Here is an 18,038-nt window from a genome sequence, read left to right on the forward strand (position 1 = left end):
CAGCTGTCTTTTTGAATCAGGAGGGAGTAACAAGCCCCTGACTGCTCTGAACTCCAGTTCCGGGTGAGTCTCTGGGAACCCAGACTCATACGGGGAGAAACTGGACTGTCTGGCAGCAGGCAGAACTCGGAACTCGAGGGCAGCTTTCTCTCAAAGGTGCTTGCAGCGATTACCGGGACACTGAGACGCGGGGCCCCTTAGGGCAGGGCTGAGGATCAGCCATAGCTGCTTGCTGTGCCCTGTTGATTCCCTGAGACCCCGCCCCACCCAAGCTGCAGCAGAGGCTCTTGCATATGAATGCCCTGGCCCTTTGCAATCTGAAAATTACCTAACAAACTGCAGGTGGGCCAGACAGACCCAGAACTTCCAAGAGGAGGCCCAAAGCCCCACAGCAGCTTGCATTGCTTCACAGCTGGGCCTCATTTGGGCATCTCCAAACCCCAAACAAGGAAGGGGAATCTGCAAATCTCTTCATAGCTCCTGCTGGGTAGCCTTAGGCAGAGGCTAAATTAGCACCTTCTTAGATCCAAGAGCCAGTGTACCCAGTGGTCAGAGTGGGACCATCCAATTACAACTCCTCATATCCATAAGGGACACACTCAGGGGGCAGACTCAGTGAGCACCAAAGCCCCACTGAAGCAAGTCTTGCCTCATAAAGGTGTCTTCAGCACAGAAGTTCTCCCACCGTAGACACAGCTGACTCTCACAGCCAATTGGCCTGGAGGTCAATTCCTCCCAGTGATACCTACAACAATCAAGGCTTAACTACAACAAGACTGTGCACAAAGCCCACAAAGGGGTGCACCAAGAGTGTCCACCTCAGGTAATTGGGGAGGCTGAGCCACTGGGCCCTATAGGACACTTAGCACACAAAGCCACTTTACCAACACAGGGAAGCATAAAAAATGCAGAGACAAAGAAACACGTCACAAATGACAGAAATGGAGGAAAGCAAATGACTGGATATAGAGTTCAAAACCACACTTTTAAGGTCTCTCAAGAACTTTCTAGAAACTGCCGATAAATTTAGTAAGCCCCTCAAAAAGACTGGTGAGACTGCCGATAAATGTAGTGAGACCCTCAAGAAATCTAGTGAAACCCTCGAGGTTATGAAAAAGGACCAACAAGAAATTAAACATACACTGACTGAAATACAGGATATTATGCAGAGTTCCAACAGAAGACTAGAGGATCGTAAGAATCAAGTCAACGATTTGAAATACAAAGAAGCAAAAAATACCCAACCGGAAAAGCAAAATGAAAAAAAAGAATCCAAAAATACGAAGATAGTGTAAGGAGCCTCTGGGACAGCTACAAGTGTACCAACATCAGAATTATAGGGGTGCCAGAAGAAGAGAGACAGCAAGATATTGAAAACCTATTTGGAGAAATAATGACAGAAAACTTCCCCCACCTGGTGAAAGAAATAGACTTACAAGTCCAGGAAGCACAGAGAACCCCAAACAAAAGGAATCCAAAGAAGACCACACCAAGACACATCATAATTAAAATGCCAAGAGCAAGAGACAAAGAGAGAATCTTAAAAGCAGCAAGAGAAAGACAGTCAGTTACCTACAAGGGAGTACCCATACGACTGTCAGCTGATTTCTCAACAGAAACTTTGCAGGCCAGAAGGGAGTGGCAAGAAATATTCAAAGTGATGAATGCCAAGAACCTACAACCAATATTACTTTATCCAGCAAAGCTATCATTCAGAATTGAAGGTCAGATAAAGAACTTCACAGATAAGAAAAAGCTAAAGGGGTTCATCACCACAAACCAGTATTATATGAAATGCTAAAAGGTATCCTTTAAGAAGAGGAAGAAGAAGAAAAAGGTAAAGATACAAATTATGAACAACAAATACACATCTATCAACAAGTGAATCTAAAAATCAAGTGAATAAATAATCTGATGAACAGAATAAACTGGTGATTATAATAGAATCAGTGGCATAGAAAGAGAGTGGACTGACTATTTTTTGGGGGGAAAGGGGTGTGGGGGATGCGGGAAGAGACTGGACAAAAATCGTGCACCTATGGATGAGGACAGTGGGGGGGGTGAGGGTGGGGGGAGGGTGGGAACCAGGTGGAGGGGAGCTATGGGGGGAAAAAAGAGGAACAACTGTAATAACCTGAACAGTAAAGATTTAATTTAAAAAAAAATGATTTTCAGTGACATGAAAATGATATAAAATTCCTCCTGGGTGTTCTGAGTGGTGAGGGATCACTTCCCCCCGGAACTTGAGCATATTATTCTCAGGCCTGTCTGGACCCCATGCAGCCCAAATTCAAAGTGTTTTTCCACTAGACACAAAATATGGTTGCTCAGTTCCCAGTATCAATCCTGCCTTTAATGGATGATTGTGGGACACAGAAAGTGGTTTCTTTCCTCCTACACCTTACTTAGTGGTCATTTGAAAAGTGTTTCTCATGGAGGACCATTACTGGAGTTAAATTTAATGACATAGGAAAAGGCCATATGGAGTAAATAACGACCTAATTTCCTGCTGATATGATATAAATAACTGTGCCCAATCCACCAGGAGACAACATTTTGCTCTTGGTTTTGGTAGCAAAGTATTATTTGGTTTTAGAGTGACATTTAAAAAAAAAAAAGCTTACTAGTAATTTTTTTAAATGCCAAGTTACATATGAGTCTATATTTAAAGGGTTAAAAGGAAGGCGTGTTAAAAAAATTTCACACCTTTTAGGTTTACATCAGTTGGTGTTTCATAAAGAAACTGATGACAGAAATAGTGGTAAAAGGTGAAAACCATGCAGCTTAGAGTAAGAGAAAAGAAATCCTACAACAACCCACAGAAAGATCAAACACCAAAAAGGGAGATTCAGACATTGAAAGGAAGCCAACAGAGCTTGGTAACCGTGGTATATCTCAGAGTATAGGTTTCTCTCTTTATGAATGCCTGCAATTACTCTGAAAGAGCCAGCTTTCTTGGTTCAATTCACAACCATCCACAAATTCTTAACCATAACAAGTTGCTGCACTCATTGTTATGATAGTGGTTTATTTGATAAGACATGAGAAAGTTACTACTGTCCTACCTTGAAGGGTTTTTAATTCAACAGATAAACACTTACAAGAAAACCCTTTTAACAGGTCATTACCAAAGGTGAGTAAGAATGACAAGAATTCACAAATCCAGAGTTTCCCTTGTTTATAGTTTAGACTCACGTAATATAACAAATATTTACTACCTTGAACTTAGAAAATATGGCCCATTTTCAAGAATTTTATCTGTACTGTGTATAAATAAAATCAACTCCATGAAGTACTTCTAAAAAATTCATTGACTATGTGTAATGCAAGGATAATAAAAATAAGCTCTGGATTATGAAAATGGCAAGCATTTAAGCAGACAGCAAGTGGCTCAATGAGATTTAATTTACGAGATTTTTATTATGAAATGAGAGGAAATAAATTCTAACTTGTTGAATGATTTCATTTTTAAACATTTTTTTAAAAATAGAAGTAATGCAATTCATACAAGAAGAGGGGAAGAATATACAATTATCTCAGGAATTGTATTTTATTAATAGGTCCTTTAGGTGCTTGAATGTCATTGAAGAATCATTGATAAGTGTCATCAATTACCAAAAGCCATTACTAGCTCACAGAAAATGAATGTAACTTAATCACAAGGTTAGTTCATATGCACACAGATCCGTAAGTTTCCACAAGTATTAATATTACAAAACCTCAAGATAATAAAGCAATGTATTATATGCTAATAATTTTTCCTGAGCCAAATGTACACAAATTATGAAAAGTCCATGCTATATAACTAATTGAGAGCGTTTGAATACTAATATTCAGGTGGCTATTTCTTTTGTTTCCCAAGATTTGTTAATTACTGAAATAACCCTCATATAAGCATTTTTGCTCTAATAAAAATATTTTTATTATATTTCAGTAAAATTACCTTCCCAATGATTACCAAATATAAAAGCCCATAAGACTGCAAAATACATTTGATACCCTTTTCATAGCTATGGACAGTCTACTGGCACTCATCTGAGCAGGGAGTCAAAGCCTGGAAGAAGTGCAATGCTGCAGTATTTGAAGGAGAAAGATGGCTGGATGTTAAATTTTACTTTAAAATATTATGTGTCCAGAATCCTCCTTCTTTCAAGCTTTTAGTGGCTCACAGAGCCAAATTCATTTTCATAGAATCCAAACAGTAAACCGAATCAAGGTTTAACTATGAAAGAATGAAATTAATTACTGGTTTAGCTCTGTAACTTAAGAGAGAGAGAATTACTGAGATGGTAAGTAAAAAAATAATAAGTGCAATAAAAATAGGAAGTTATAACCAAAGATTACTGAGGCTTAAGCTTGTCACCAACATGACATATGCCAAACAGGAGTAGGACTTACCTAATGTTAAATATTTCCTAGCAATATAAACAGATCTCTCTGACAGTTTCAGAACTTAAGTTCATGTGGAAATTAACTTGTTAATTAATGCAATCATACTCTTTGACTCAGTATCAGCACTTTAGCGACTCTATTCCAAGGAAATCATTGCATCTTCTTCTTTCCCTCCATCCTTTCTCTCTGCCCCCACCCCACCGCATTCCTGTTGTTTTTTCTTTTTTTTGACACATACCTTCTTCTGGCGTTTGCATTCTCAATGATTCACTCCAGTCACTCCAACTGCCTTTATAAAGATGTAGTTTAGAGGAAACCTGAAATTCATAATCTGTGAATGGTTTCAGATCCAATAAATCATGTCTTCCTTTGGCATTTGTAGTATTAACCTTCAAACAGACAAGATTTTTAAGGTGCATATTAATACTCTATTAATTTAAAGAATTTTAACAAAAAGGTAAAAAACTAGACCAGGTAACTCATTTTTTTTTTCAGATCTGTCATTCAATGAGAAGATATATCAATGGCTGGGTTATTGAATACACTGAAATAATACTGTTTCAGAATAAACAAAACAAAAATATCTCCTGATATTAAGAACCTATCTATGTAAGTTCTAAGAGGATTCCTAAAACTAGCTGAAAAGGAAGTATAAGTTGAAAACTACCAATTTTCATAAAGGCCTTGGAGAATTTTCTACATTTGATCACAATTAGAATGTGATGCATATTTTAATACTTATAAAGACATAGAACTGGGTTCAAACAGAAAACTTTAATTATATAAAAATATTTAAGAAATTTAGTTACTGTACCTCTCTTGAATATCAGCTGTATATGAAACTGATCCTTTGTCATTATAAGACATTATAGTTTAGCTCTAGCTGGTTTGGCTCAGTGGATAGAGTGTTGGCCTGCAGACTGAAGGGTCCTGGGTTCAATTCCTGTCAAGGGCACATGCTGGGTTGAGCGCTTGATCCCCAGTAGGGGGTGTGAAGGAGGCAGCCAATCAGTGATTCCCTCTCATCATTAATGTTTGTGTGTTTTTTTTTTTTATCTCTTTCTCCCTTTCCCTTCCTCTCTGAAATCAATAAAAATATATTTTTAAAAAGACATTATAGTTTATAAAAATACTGGAAGAAATTATAATCCTATACTTTTTATTGTAAAAAAAATAATGCCTAATATATCAAAGTGTGGGGCTTTAACTTTGGAATATTAAATTCCACATAAACTTCTGTGGACAGACCCTAATATTTCTGTTTCTAATATGTTAAAAAATTACTAAAAAGTAATAATAGGGCTGGGGTTAAAAAAAAAAACTCAAGGAGAAATGAGCCCTTTACTAGACACAAAATATAGAAAATTAACACTGGTCTACAGAAGCTTGCAACTTAAAAAATCAGTGATCAGAATTCAAGATATTTCTTGATGAATAGAGGTATATCTGGCTTTCTGGTATAACTCAAGTATATACTTTAAACTACATATTTCGCTGGTATGAAAAGACAGAGGTCTGTGCAGTAATATCAAGAACCCCTCCCTGTTTTCCCCTTTCACTCCAAAAACCATTACCATATTCCAGGACCTGCTGTTACTGGGCCGATATCTGAGTCGATTAAACAGCACCATCCCCTCATCTCTCCACTGAAGAGTACACCTGCTCACAGAATCATTTGCACATTTGATTCTGATGTCCCACGGAGGAAGAGGCCTCACTGGTAAACAGGAGAAACAAAAAGGTGTGATTCAGGCTCCATAATCAGAAATTGTCTTATGTATTAACATGAGCTATAAAGAGTTGAATAAAATTCATCTCTAAGATGCATGACCACCCAATTTGGTGAAATAAACAAGAGAGAAGTCCCTGGCTTTTAGAAAGAAGAAAAAGTTTGATTCACTTCTAAATCCTTAAAATAATTCCTCTTAATCTGCCCTCATTTTTACCAAATAAACTACCACTGACAGCAACGATAGTGTTGATTCCACTTAATTCAATGATTTAAAACACATGATGTGCCAAATCTGAGAGTCCCAATGCTGAGTTAGAGGTGGCTAGAGGTGATCCCCTCAGGAAGAGAAGAAATGTTGGTAGAAAAGTCACAAGAAGGGGATATAGGAACAGGGGAACAGAAGAAAAGAATAAGAGGGAAAAAGGTGGCTTAGAGATACCTATGTAAAGAGATGCAAAGTAGATGGGGAGAAGTGTGATAGGAAAATGCATATTAAATGCCTATGTTCAGACTCATAGTTAGCAGTGTGTATGCAAAGAGGTGCTGTGGGAAGAGAGAAGAGAAACACATAGTGTGAGGCTGGGACTTCAGGCAGGCCAGAAACCCAGTTCTACCTGGGATGGGCAGAATCTGGGAATGCCTGGGATTGGTCTTTGATTCATCTGGGCCAATTATATTTGCTCAGAAATGTGCTGGGACTAGCTCATTCCAGCAACCACGCCGAGAGGAGCAGAGGTAGGTACCCACAGAGCGAGGTGCACATAAACCTTGATCCATTTTATTTATAGTTTGCACCAGCTGCTCCAGAGCTGCAGGCCTACATGTAGCCTAACTCAGAAGAGTGGAACAGCCATGGGGGTAAAAAGACATCTCTACCAAGAATGGCCTACACTGAGCTTCTTGAGATAACCTCACAGGACCCTCTCTCAGACAGATAGTATTACTGGCAGCTGGTGCCTTCGTAAGATTTGAAACCAGAGGCTCCTGTTTGTCCAATATAGAGAATAATGTTGACTTTTATACAACCATCTCTATATAGCTCCAGGATCATGCACCCTTTTACCTGCATCAAAGTAATGTTTATCCTATGCCTATGCTTGTTGGTCACTTTCCATCAACCACTGCCTCTTTTGAAACAATCACATATAGGACATTCAAGTGATTTTTGAAATAATGTTCATGTGCCAACGTATGACACCTACAAAAAGTGAAATAAAATGTACCTATGTCCAAGAATGTGAATGTGGATGGAAATGAAGAAGCATTTCCAAGATCACTGATGGTAGTAACCCTGGCTGTGTAACTGGATTCAGGTGATTCCAGGGTTAGGTTGATTCCAAGGTCCAAATGGTCACAGTAATAATCATTACATGTCTTCTGCCAAGTTAAATTTTTTGGTCCATTTAACCTGTGAATAAGAGACATCTGTGTTTAGCAGGATACGTTATGTGCTACTTCCCCCTTTTAACACAAAAGAATGAAACTTTCAAATATTTAAAATTCTAGACATATTTTAGGGTCAGTCTTATTACTAGAGGGTACACTATGGAAATGTTTGTATTCTATGATCATAAATAGGACCATACTTCCCCCTCTCCCTTTCTTTGGTAGGACTGAGATTTTTTTTTTTTTTTTTGACATTCATAGAGATGAGTAAGCATCCCTACACTACCTGAATTCCCCAAACCCTTTCTGATGTCTTGGTTCCTTAGGTCAGATCCAAAGGATCCATGGTCCACCTTGGCATTTACTGCATAGAAGTGCCAGTTTCTACTACAGATCAGAACCCTGGGGCCCACTTCATTTCCCCATCTGCTGCTCACTTAGGCACAGTGCAACCCAGCGGGATCTTTGGATGGGATTATAGAATCAACTGCAACAGACACTCCCAGACTCTCTCTGTGGACGCTCGTGCAGGTCAGGCAAAGGGGCTTCGAAAAGAAACTCTCCCAGGCTGATGGAAAGCTCCACAAGGAAGAGTCTATTTATATATCATGACCACAAGAGTCTGCGAGAAAAGGTATATAAGGCAGCCAGTTTAACCCTCCTAGAGCAGGGAAGAATGTGCAAAAAATTGGCCTTGGATGCCCTGAAGAGAGCTCTGAGTTAGACCTCACACCCATGCATCAGTTCCCACACTGTAGATGAATGAACCAGTTTTCATTTATGAACGCTAGCATTTTTTTAAAAAAAACATCTAATGATCTAGAGCTGTCTATTGCTTCTTCTCACCGGTTAAACTAGAACTATTAGGTACTTCTAAATGTCATACAGAGACCCACAAAACCTGCAAGAACAGTCTCTCACTCACTGTAAAGTATACGCAGTAGGTAGGTGGGTGTCTCGTCCTCTGTCCCAGGTGCAGGCCACAGTCCCACGTTCTCCCTTCTGTGTGCATGATAAGTTTTGAGGCTGTTCTGGAACAACTTTAAAAATAAAGAGCAAAGCCATATATTTGAAATGCCACACAAGTGATAACTCAATCACATTGTTATTATTTGTCAACAAGATAACAATACTTTCTCTATATGTCCCATCCCAGACAAGCTGGTAGCTATGTTAGATCCCATCAAGTTCAAATTTGCCTCTGAGGCATGAATTTCTTCTACTAACAATAGCAATAATAGTGACTATGAGCAAACACTATATGCCAAGTCCTATGCTAAGTGTTTTATGTGCGGTTTTTCTCAAGTAGATGTCACAGCAGCTACATTATGTACACACTATTATTATCCTCACTTTATTGAAGAGGAAACTAAGACTCTTAAGTATCTTGCCAAAGATTACAAATCTATGAAGTGGCAGAAGCAGGGCTCCAGCCTAGGAGTGGCTGACTTATGTCCAAGCCTTTCACCACATTTTACTATTCTCCCTGGCAGGTGAATACCCAATGCTACCTCCATGGCCCCAGTGACGATGAGTTTACCTTTCCGGAATAAAGTCCACTTAATAGGACAAATCTTTACAAATCGGGGGCTCTTTTTCTCCATTGAACCTGAAATGTACTGCCAAGACATTGCTATCCATTGGCCCAACTCATGTCCTTCTGAGCTGTACCATCTAAATCTAATTTCTGCAGCTTTACTTGGAGTACATACTTTATGGGCATTTATAAATTAACTAGAGGCCCAATGCATGAAATTCATGCAAGAGTAAGCCTTTCTTCCCCCGGCTGCCAGCACCGGCTTCCCTCTGGCACCTGGGACCCGGACTTCCCTTGCAGGCCCGGCTTCGTCAGAAAGGACAACTGGTCTACTTAGCATATTAAGCTTTTATTATTATAGATTATTTAAATAGACACTGAGTAGTTTCCATGGGCTAGGCTGCTTACTCTCTCACTAGGTAGGGTTACTCTTACTACACTGGGTGAAACCAACATTCACTGTGTCTTTTCCTGGAATGACTAGCTATATTCAGAAAAAGGTGTTGCTTCCAGTCAGTCCTTGACCTCAAAGGTGTTAAACTTGCTCAAAGAGCAGCCATTTCATGGTGTGGTTACGCCTTGAGCGCGTTGCACAAGCAACATTCCGGCAGGCAGGCAGCACCACCCAACTGAGCTGCACCTGACAGATCTCCTCCCCACCTCCCTAGATCCGCTGCTGCTGCAGACTGTCACAAATGCATACTGTGGATGGAAAAGTAAAATATGAAAAGGAGTTGCAGCACTCCAATGTATCTGAGCAAAGATAGGAAATGGAACAAAATGGCTAAGGATGTCGACAAGGATACCGACTTCCAAGGCCATTGTTAGGCCACCAAAAAGAAAAAACAACAACAACACAGCAGCACTGTGGACTCCTGGAACTGCCATCACAGAGCTGGGAATGTCTAATACAAATACGCCATGTCAGTCTGTAAGATGGCAAATTACTTGGGTGAAAAATTCAGGAGTTCTGAAGACAAGGGAGGTGAGGATCATTGGCGTTTTTTAGAAAAATTTTCATTTTGTCTATAACCAATGCTTATGCTTTCTCTTAAGGGAAAGAAGAGAGTAAAACTGGACAGATGTGCAATCTCCGCACTCGTGACCTATGTACCTCCTATGTGCCTGGTACTAGATGAAGCACTTTGCATACAAGGTGTCATCTAATCACTGAAACCATCTTATGAGATAGGTGGTAGTATCTCCATAATGCAGAGGGAGAAACTGAGGCTCAGAGAATTGAAACTGTCGAAGGGTACATTGCTGGTGGCAGGGTTGGAATTCAAAGCCCAGGCTCCTCTAATGACACCGCAGGCTGTCAGAGCTGAGAGTACATGATCCATTAGGGTGGGGACAGGAGACTCTGAACTGAAAGAGGAGTACTGGACCCAGTTTATGTCTCTTTGTCCCCCAGTGATTTGTTTGGCCATTGCTTGGTGTTCCGCTCAATGCTTCTGGTGACCCTCCAGGAAGACTGCCTGGCACCAACCATATCCTTATAGGTCACAGAGAAGAGGCTTCACCTTTGCAGGAAAGAGCCTTATTGAGGTCTATATCACTGTTTTTATGACGGGGACCCTGTCCTTGCATTTGGTCAGCCTGCTGTAGCAACTGCTCCTACTCTCTTCATGCCTCTCACCTGCTACTCTGGACCTTCCCTGGAACCACAGAGGCACAGAGCACCACAGGATCTCTCAGGACCCATGTATGCTCACTGGTTTGTCCGGCTGGGCCTTTAAGGCTGCAGGCTGCAGACTGCAAGCTGCAGGTAGGTCTTCTGCTGGCTCACTCTGTGCACTGTGGCTCATGCTACATATGCCAACTGTGACATCCTAGCTCTTATTCCCAGCAGCTGCCTGGAGGGGCCCACTGTGTAAGCCAGCAGTAAGGGGCAGTTGATGCTCTGACCACAGGCAGACAGTTAAAGTCTCCTCTCTTTCTCCTGTCATTGCATTTCCATATGTTCTTTCTGGGGATGTTCCTAGTGACCAAGCAACCAGCTGTATTTTCTGATGCCTCTGTGACCAGCTCAGTAACTTAACCACCTTGTGTTTGCTTTGCTACTTTCCTGGCTCCCTTACTCTTGCTTCCCTGGAACTATCCAACTCTTTTCCCCCTAGGGAGTGTTAGCATGTCAGGTTTACCCTAGGCAATTTTCAAGGAAAGATAAATATAATGGTAGTTTTCTTTTAACCTCTGCTAAGTATGATGATCAGTGGTCAGGAGTGACTATGGGTGGAAGAACTATTTTTTGTACATAAAGTTAGAGAGGGGAGAAGTGTTCAGCCTTGGGTAGGCAGCCTGGGCTGCATAACTCCAAAGAGACATCTCTTTCTTCTTTTTCGGAGGTTGTAGTTTTGAACAAATTCTCAAAGTCAAGAAGGCATGAAGATTGCAGAGATCCATTTTCCTGCCATTGCCATCCAAGGACAACAGGTAAATGGTGTTAATGGCCAAAAGGGGAGGGAGGAGAGGGACGTAGAGAAGGAAGAAGAGAGAGAGGAAATAGAGCCTTACGAAACGAGACCCCAATTTCATAGATTTCTGGACTTCTTACATTGAGGTGCTCATGTTACTATCAAGATAAAATATATCCACATGGTGGGAGAAGAAAGAACACAGTCCTATACTGGGCTTTCTGCTTAACACAGGACAAATACCAAACGATCACCAATTTTTAGGAATTCAGAATGGAATGCTCACCACCAACTGAGATCTCTGCCCCACATATCTGGATCTCCTCACTAGTGCCGCAGGCCAGTTTGCAGACAAACACTGTTGTGCCCAGAGGAAGACCTGAGACCTGCAAACTGAGGGAGTGGCCATGCTGGAACTTTATTTTTTGATGAAACTTGTAGAGGCTTAACCTGTTAAAATTAGAATATGGAGAGCAGCCTTGCTTGGGCTTTAAAGAGCATGAAATGTTGACAGCAGATCCAAGTGGGAGGACACGGGAAGGCTCCACAGTCACATCTCCTCTCTTGCACACATCTGCTGTGAGACACAAAACGCAATACTTTCGTTGGCATATAAGCAACCCATTCCAAAATGGAGGGTTCATTAATTCCCCAAATGCAGGGCAAAATGAACCCCACCAAATCCTGGAAATATAAATAACCTCCATTGCTCTGGCTGTATTGGTGACGCACAATGAGAACAGAAGGCCACCATATTAAAGTCTAACTGAATTAAAACATGCATTCCTCTCAAAACAGTAATATTAGAACCAGAACTATAAATAGGAAAGTGGTGAGAAAATAGGGTTGGAAGAACATTCAAGAACACAGTTCCAGGAAAAGCCAATCTCTCTGTATGTAAATTATTCACCAGACTACTAAAAAGTACTTCCCAGAATAAATCACATTTGTTTCCATTCCCATTTATGATTTATGATGCTTACTTAAATACTCATTCCAAAAAGAGACAATTTTAAAAGGCTATTACAAACTTTAGGGACAGATTTTGGAATAGTTCCCTCTTTTATTATATTAGTGGTATAAAGTATGTGTAATCTATAACATTATTTTATAACAGAAAATATTCAGGGGCTCTGGTGTATTTGTAGTTGGCAACAAAGATAGAAATTAGGTCTTACCGTGCCATATTTTGATATTCCTTCAAGATATAAGAACTTGGGCTAAATGAACCATTACCCAATACAGCTAATATGAAAAAAAGAGTTCTCCATATTATTTACTATATGTCAGTTACCACATTAAACTCTTATTTAAAAGAGAGGTCATTCTTATTACTGAAGTTTTTGTATAAATAAATATGACAACTATTCAGAATTAACAGGTTTTGGTGGTACTTAGTAATTGCCAATTTTAAAAAAAACCTCAGAATTATAGATTCACCCTGAATTTTTAGATGTGATATAAAATATTCACTGAAAGTCTTTTATTTTTTTATTTTTGGCAGGGGAGGTAATTGTAAAATTTCTTGGATCAACTACCATAAATAGAAATTGATGTAAAAAAACATGTTATTTAAATCAAATAAAGGAAGTACTGAAAATTCTTTTAAAATAAAAAGTTCTCACTTCTATTTACAGAACTAAAACTACATCTTTCTCTTATCTTAGTTATGTTTGTTTTCTGCTTGTTTGATATTCTTTGATGCTAATAGGCCAGAAAGTAAAAAATAAGCTCCCAATAGAAAGAAGCAAAGAAAATGCCAGCCACCACTTTTAAAAAATAGCTGACTTCAATCATAAATACCCTTTTAGAATCTATACTAATAGATTCCAGACAAAGCCATGGTGATGGGGGCCAGGGCAGAGGCAGTTAGAGGTGATCAGGCCAGCAGGGGAGAGCAGTTAGGAGTGATCAGGCAGGCAGGCAGGCAGAGGCAGTTAGGGGCAATCAAGCAGGCAGGAGAGCAGTTAGGGGTCATCAGGCCGGCAGGGGAACAAATAGGGGTGATCAGGCAGGCATGCAGAGGTGGTTAGGGGTGAGCAGGCAGGCAGGCAGAGAGGTTAGGGGCGATCAGGCAGGCAGGCAGAGGCGATTAGGGCTGATCAGGCAGGCAGGAAAGCAGTTAGGAGCATTAGGCAGGCATGCAGAGTAGTTAGGGGTGATCAGGCAGGCAGGCAGAGTGATTAGGAGCAATCAGGCAAACAGGCAGGTGAGCAGTTAGGAGCTGCCAGTGGTCCCAGATTGTGAGATGGATGTCCCATTGCTGGTTTAGGTTCAATCCTGCAGGGATCGGGCCTAAACAAGCAGTCAGACATCCCCCAAGGGGTCCTGGATTGGAGAGGGTACAGGCCAGGCTGAGGGATCTCCCACCCCATGCACGAATTTTGTGTACTGGGCCTCTCGTACATTATAAGGTAAAACATTCGTTCATGATGCTGAGCTTGGCTACCTAGCCATTTTCAAGAGGAAATGTTATCACTGAACTTTTAATCATTAGTACAAATTAAATAAAATACATGTTAGTTACATACATAGAACCAGATTATCCACTTACATGGTAGACTGACTACAAAAGACCAACTACCAGAACATTTACCACACGTGCATATTTTTAATCTGTAACTGAGAATTTAAACCACAAATCCTTCCACAGATAGATTACAGAAATATCTTACCTATTGTTGCTTTAACCAATGGCGACATGACAAAAATAAGTGCCAAATAGCATGTTCTAACTATATGTGCCATGAACTGTCACCTCTGGAATACACCTCTATATTTTTCCTGTAAGAGAAGACAGATTCATTCATGTTAAACACATTAAAAAAATACCAGAACCAACATCATTTAGAAGTGCTTAAAATGGCCTTTTAATTTTCTCCATATTATTAAGATTTTGCTTGTTATTTTTTAAATAATGAAGTGTATCTTTAAAACTAGTAAATTGAAAAATCTTAGTCATCTCTAACCCCCACGTCATTTAAGTTTCTTGGGGTCAGCAAAGGGTGGGAGAAGAGCCATGGCTTTTGGAGTCCTTTAGAACTGGGTGTAAATACTTTGAGACTATTGGCAAGTCATTTAACTTTCTAAGCCTCAATCCTACACATTTTTTTTCTTCCAAACATGTTGCCTCATCACAGTCAAACACAATAGTGTGAAATTCGAAGACTAATGAGAATTTCTGACCTAGACACCTACTTCTGGAAGTAAGAGATTAAAAGTAGCTCATAACACCCCCCCGCGGCCCCCCCCCCCCCCGTGCGCGCACACACACACACACACACACACACACACACACACACACAGCTTGGAACTTTGTAAAAGATTGATCTCTTTGACAGTAGGAGAAAAAGTCTACGGGTTCTAAAGAGGGTTGTTGAGGTTTTCTATAAAAGTTCAATTTTACTTGTGTGTTTGCTTGTTCATATATTACTATTTTACGGAGTATTTTCATCTTGAATGGTTTGGAAAATGCAAGCTGGTGATTTCTGATTGTTTCTAAATGTAAATCTAAGGAATGGCTCTACTAGTCATTAGCAAATTATCTAAATTCTATTAAAAGTGGGCTTTCACAAAGTAAGATGGAAAGTTCCCTGATGTCAGGCCACTGGGAAACAGCCATTCCAAATGTTCTCTTCTTATCCCCATACCCAGAAACGTGCCAGAGCATGCTATAGAGCCTCAGAAAAATTCACTTCTTCATTCAATGATGCCAGTCACAGTGTTAACTGCTAGACACAACAGTCTTGCCCTAATGGGCTTCCCTATACCTACTTGCTCCTTTAACGCCTAGTCACACTCAGGGTAGCCCCAAATAATATCACTATCTTTTCTTTTAAATATATTTTATTGCTTTTTTACAGAGAGGAAGGGAGAGGGATAGAAAGTTAGAAACATTGATGAGAGAGAGAAACATTGATCAGCTGCCTCCTGCACACCTCCTACTGGAGATGTGCCCACAACCAAGGTACATGCCCTTGACTGGAATCAAACCTGGGACCTTTCAGTCTGCAGGCCAACGCTCTATCCACTGAGCAAACCAGTTAGGGCGAATATCACTATCTTTTCAATAGTCTTTGCTGGTTGCAATTCTGTCTCCTCCTGACATTTAATCCTTGGAAGATCTCAGCTCACCTAATGCATTATTTTTTCACCATTTCTACTTTCTCCTGGGAGATCTCATCTGATCACCTGGCTCTAGATATCATCTGTATGCTAACAACTCTGAGATGCGTATCTTCAACTCTGCTTCTCCCTGAGCTCCAGTCTCACATGTCTGTCTCCTTGGAATCACTTCCTGGATGTCCAGCAGACTACTCAATATTAACATGCTCCTTTCTCCAAACTGGTTCTTCCCCCAGCCTTTTCTATCTCAGCGAATAACATTTTTATCCCTGAAGTTGCTCAAAAACTTAGAAGTCACCCTTGATTCCATTCTCTTTTTCATCCCGTACAACCAAACCATTACTAAGTCTTATCAATTTTACCTCCAAAGTATATCACAGATCATTCACTTCTCTCCTTTTCTACCATCCTCACTCTAATCCCAACCACTGTCATCTCTCCCATAGATGACTGAAGGAGCCCCTTAAAGTATCTCTCAACTCCATCTTGCCCCTTTCGAAGTCATTTTCACATAGCTGACTACCTTTTAAAAACATAAATCAGAAAAGAAATAAAAAATAAATAATAATAAAAAATAAGATAAAATAAAAACATAAATCAGATTCTGTTACCTCTTACACCATCACTTTTTAAAACCCTTAAATGAGTCCCCCATGCTTTAGAATAAAATTCAAAGTCCTTACCACACACAGGATCTCTCAGCCACTGCATGGCCTCACCTCTCCACCACCATTTGCTTTACGTTTTTGCCCTGCTCACTCTGCTCCATTCACACTGACCTTCTGACTGTTCGTTAAACAAGACCTGCCTTTTGCTGCCCAGGGGACTCTGCACTTTCCATTTCCTCTGCTAGAAGTTTCTTTCCCTTGTTCTCAGTGGCTGACTGACTTACATTCTTCAGATCTCATCTCATGTGTCACTTCCTCAGAGAGCCCCTCCCTGACCACCTAGCCAAAGTGGTCTTGCCCAGCTAGCTACTTTCTACTCACTGCCTTCATGGTACAATCTATAACCACCTTGTTTATTTACTTCATTACTTGTTTGTAATTACTTGTTTGAATTTAAGCCACCATGAGAGCAGAAACATTAACTGTCTTGCTCACTGCTGTATGCTAGCACTTAGCATTGGGAAAGAGTACTCAATAAATGGTTCCTGAAAGAAAGCAGGGAGGGAGAAAAGGAGGGAGGGAGGGAGGAAGGGACAAGGAATATAAGCTATAGAAAACTCCCTAAACATTCCTATGGCAGGCAGAATAATGGTCCACAAAATATGTCTATGCCCTAATCCAGTGGTCGGCAAACCTTGGCTCGCGAGCCACATGCGGCTCTTAGGCTTGAGTGTAGCTCTTCCACAAAATACCATGTGCAGACGCACATGTACAGTGCGATTGAAACTTCGTGGCCCATGCGCAGAAGTTGGTTTTTGGCCTGGGCGAGCCTATTTTGAAAAAGTGGTGATAGAAGAAATGGGGGTACGTTCACTGAGGTCAACCCCTCAGATTGAGGACATTTTTAGCAAAGGCCAGCTTAGGAGTACCCTAATTAAGTTAATAACAATGTACCTACCTATATAGTTTAAGTTTAAAAAAATTGGCTCTCAAAAGAAATTTCAATCGTTGTACTGTAGATATTTGGCTCTGTTGACTAATGAGTTTGCCGACCACTGCCCTAATCCCCAGGCCCCATGAATATATTAGGTTACATGACAAAGGGATTTTGGAGATGTCTTTAAAATTAAGGACCAGGAGGTGGCCAAATGTGCTCATAGAGCATGAGTTCATAAAAGTTGAGGCGGGAGGCAGAGAGCTTCAATGCCAGAAGTACTCTCCCCACCTCTGCTGGCTCTGAAGATGGAGAAAGGGGGCCAGAGCCAAGAAATATGGTGGTTCTGAAGTCTAGGGATAGATCTCAATGTGCAGATAATATAAAATGTAGTTCTTCTGGGTCTGCATTAAAAATGTTTGAGAAACACTGATCCAAATAGAAATCTGACAGTGTCTCTCTCTCTAAACCATAAAGTACAAGTTCATGGCCTACAATGGCCTCTGTGAGCTAATTCCTGTCTTTACCACCAGCCACGTCTTCCACGCCTCTCTGCTGACATTCAGCTGTCTACTGAGACTGAACTGCACAGCTCATGCCAACTCATGCTTCTGTTCTTAGACTGGTTGAGTCTTACTTATCCCAGACACCTTTTATTCATTCATTCATTCAACAAATATGTATTAAGTTTCTATGCGCCCGGAGTTTGGGACAGAGTGGAGAAGAAGACAGAGAGAGTTTTGGCTCCCATTGGAACCAACATCCTGGAGTAGAGAGATAGAAGACAAAGAGATAAATCACAAATTCAGATAATGACAGAAGAAAGAACACAAGGCTGAAGGGAGAGAGAGCCTGGGGAGGAGAGAAGCTGGTCAATGAGGTGTTTCTAGCAGGTGAAGCTGGAGCT

At 40.6% G+C, this 18,038-nt stretch overlaps 1 protein-coding gene across 1 annotated transcript in view; it reads right to left on the minus strand.

Annotated features, from left to right (window-relative positions):
- IL12RB2 (interleukin 12 receptor subunit beta 2) overlaps positions 1–16,446 on the minus strand; it is a 64,582-nt gene extending 48,136 nt beyond the window's left edge. Inside the window, exons 1-7 of the mRNA XM_059689241.1 lie at positions 16,273–16,446; positions 14,140–14,248; positions 11,751–12,038; positions 8,436–8,550; positions 7,348–7,532; positions 5,967–6,109; positions 4,631–4,781 (exon numbers count right to left, since the gene is read on the minus strand). Of these exons, the coding sequence (XP_059545224.1) occupies positions 4,631–4,781; positions 5,967–6,109; positions 7,348–7,532; positions 8,436–8,550; positions 11,751–12,038; positions 14,140–14,212 (955 nt within the window). The 5' untranslated portion in view covers positions 14,213–14,248; positions 16,273–16,446. The remainder of the gene's footprint in view (positions 1–4,630; positions 4,782–5,966; positions 6,110–7,347; positions 7,533–8,435; positions 8,551–11,750; positions 12,039–14,139; positions 14,249–16,272) is intronic.
- Between the last annotated feature and the right edge of the window lie 1,592 nt (positions 16,447–18,038).

This window comes from Myotis daubentonii, chromosome 3, assembly GCF_963259705.1.
Source record: "Myotis daubentonii chromosome 3, mMyoDau2.1, whole genome shotgun sequence".
NCBI classification, from domain to species: Eukaryota; Metazoa; Chordata; class Mammalia; order Chiroptera; family Vespertilionidae; genus Myotis; species Myotis daubentonii.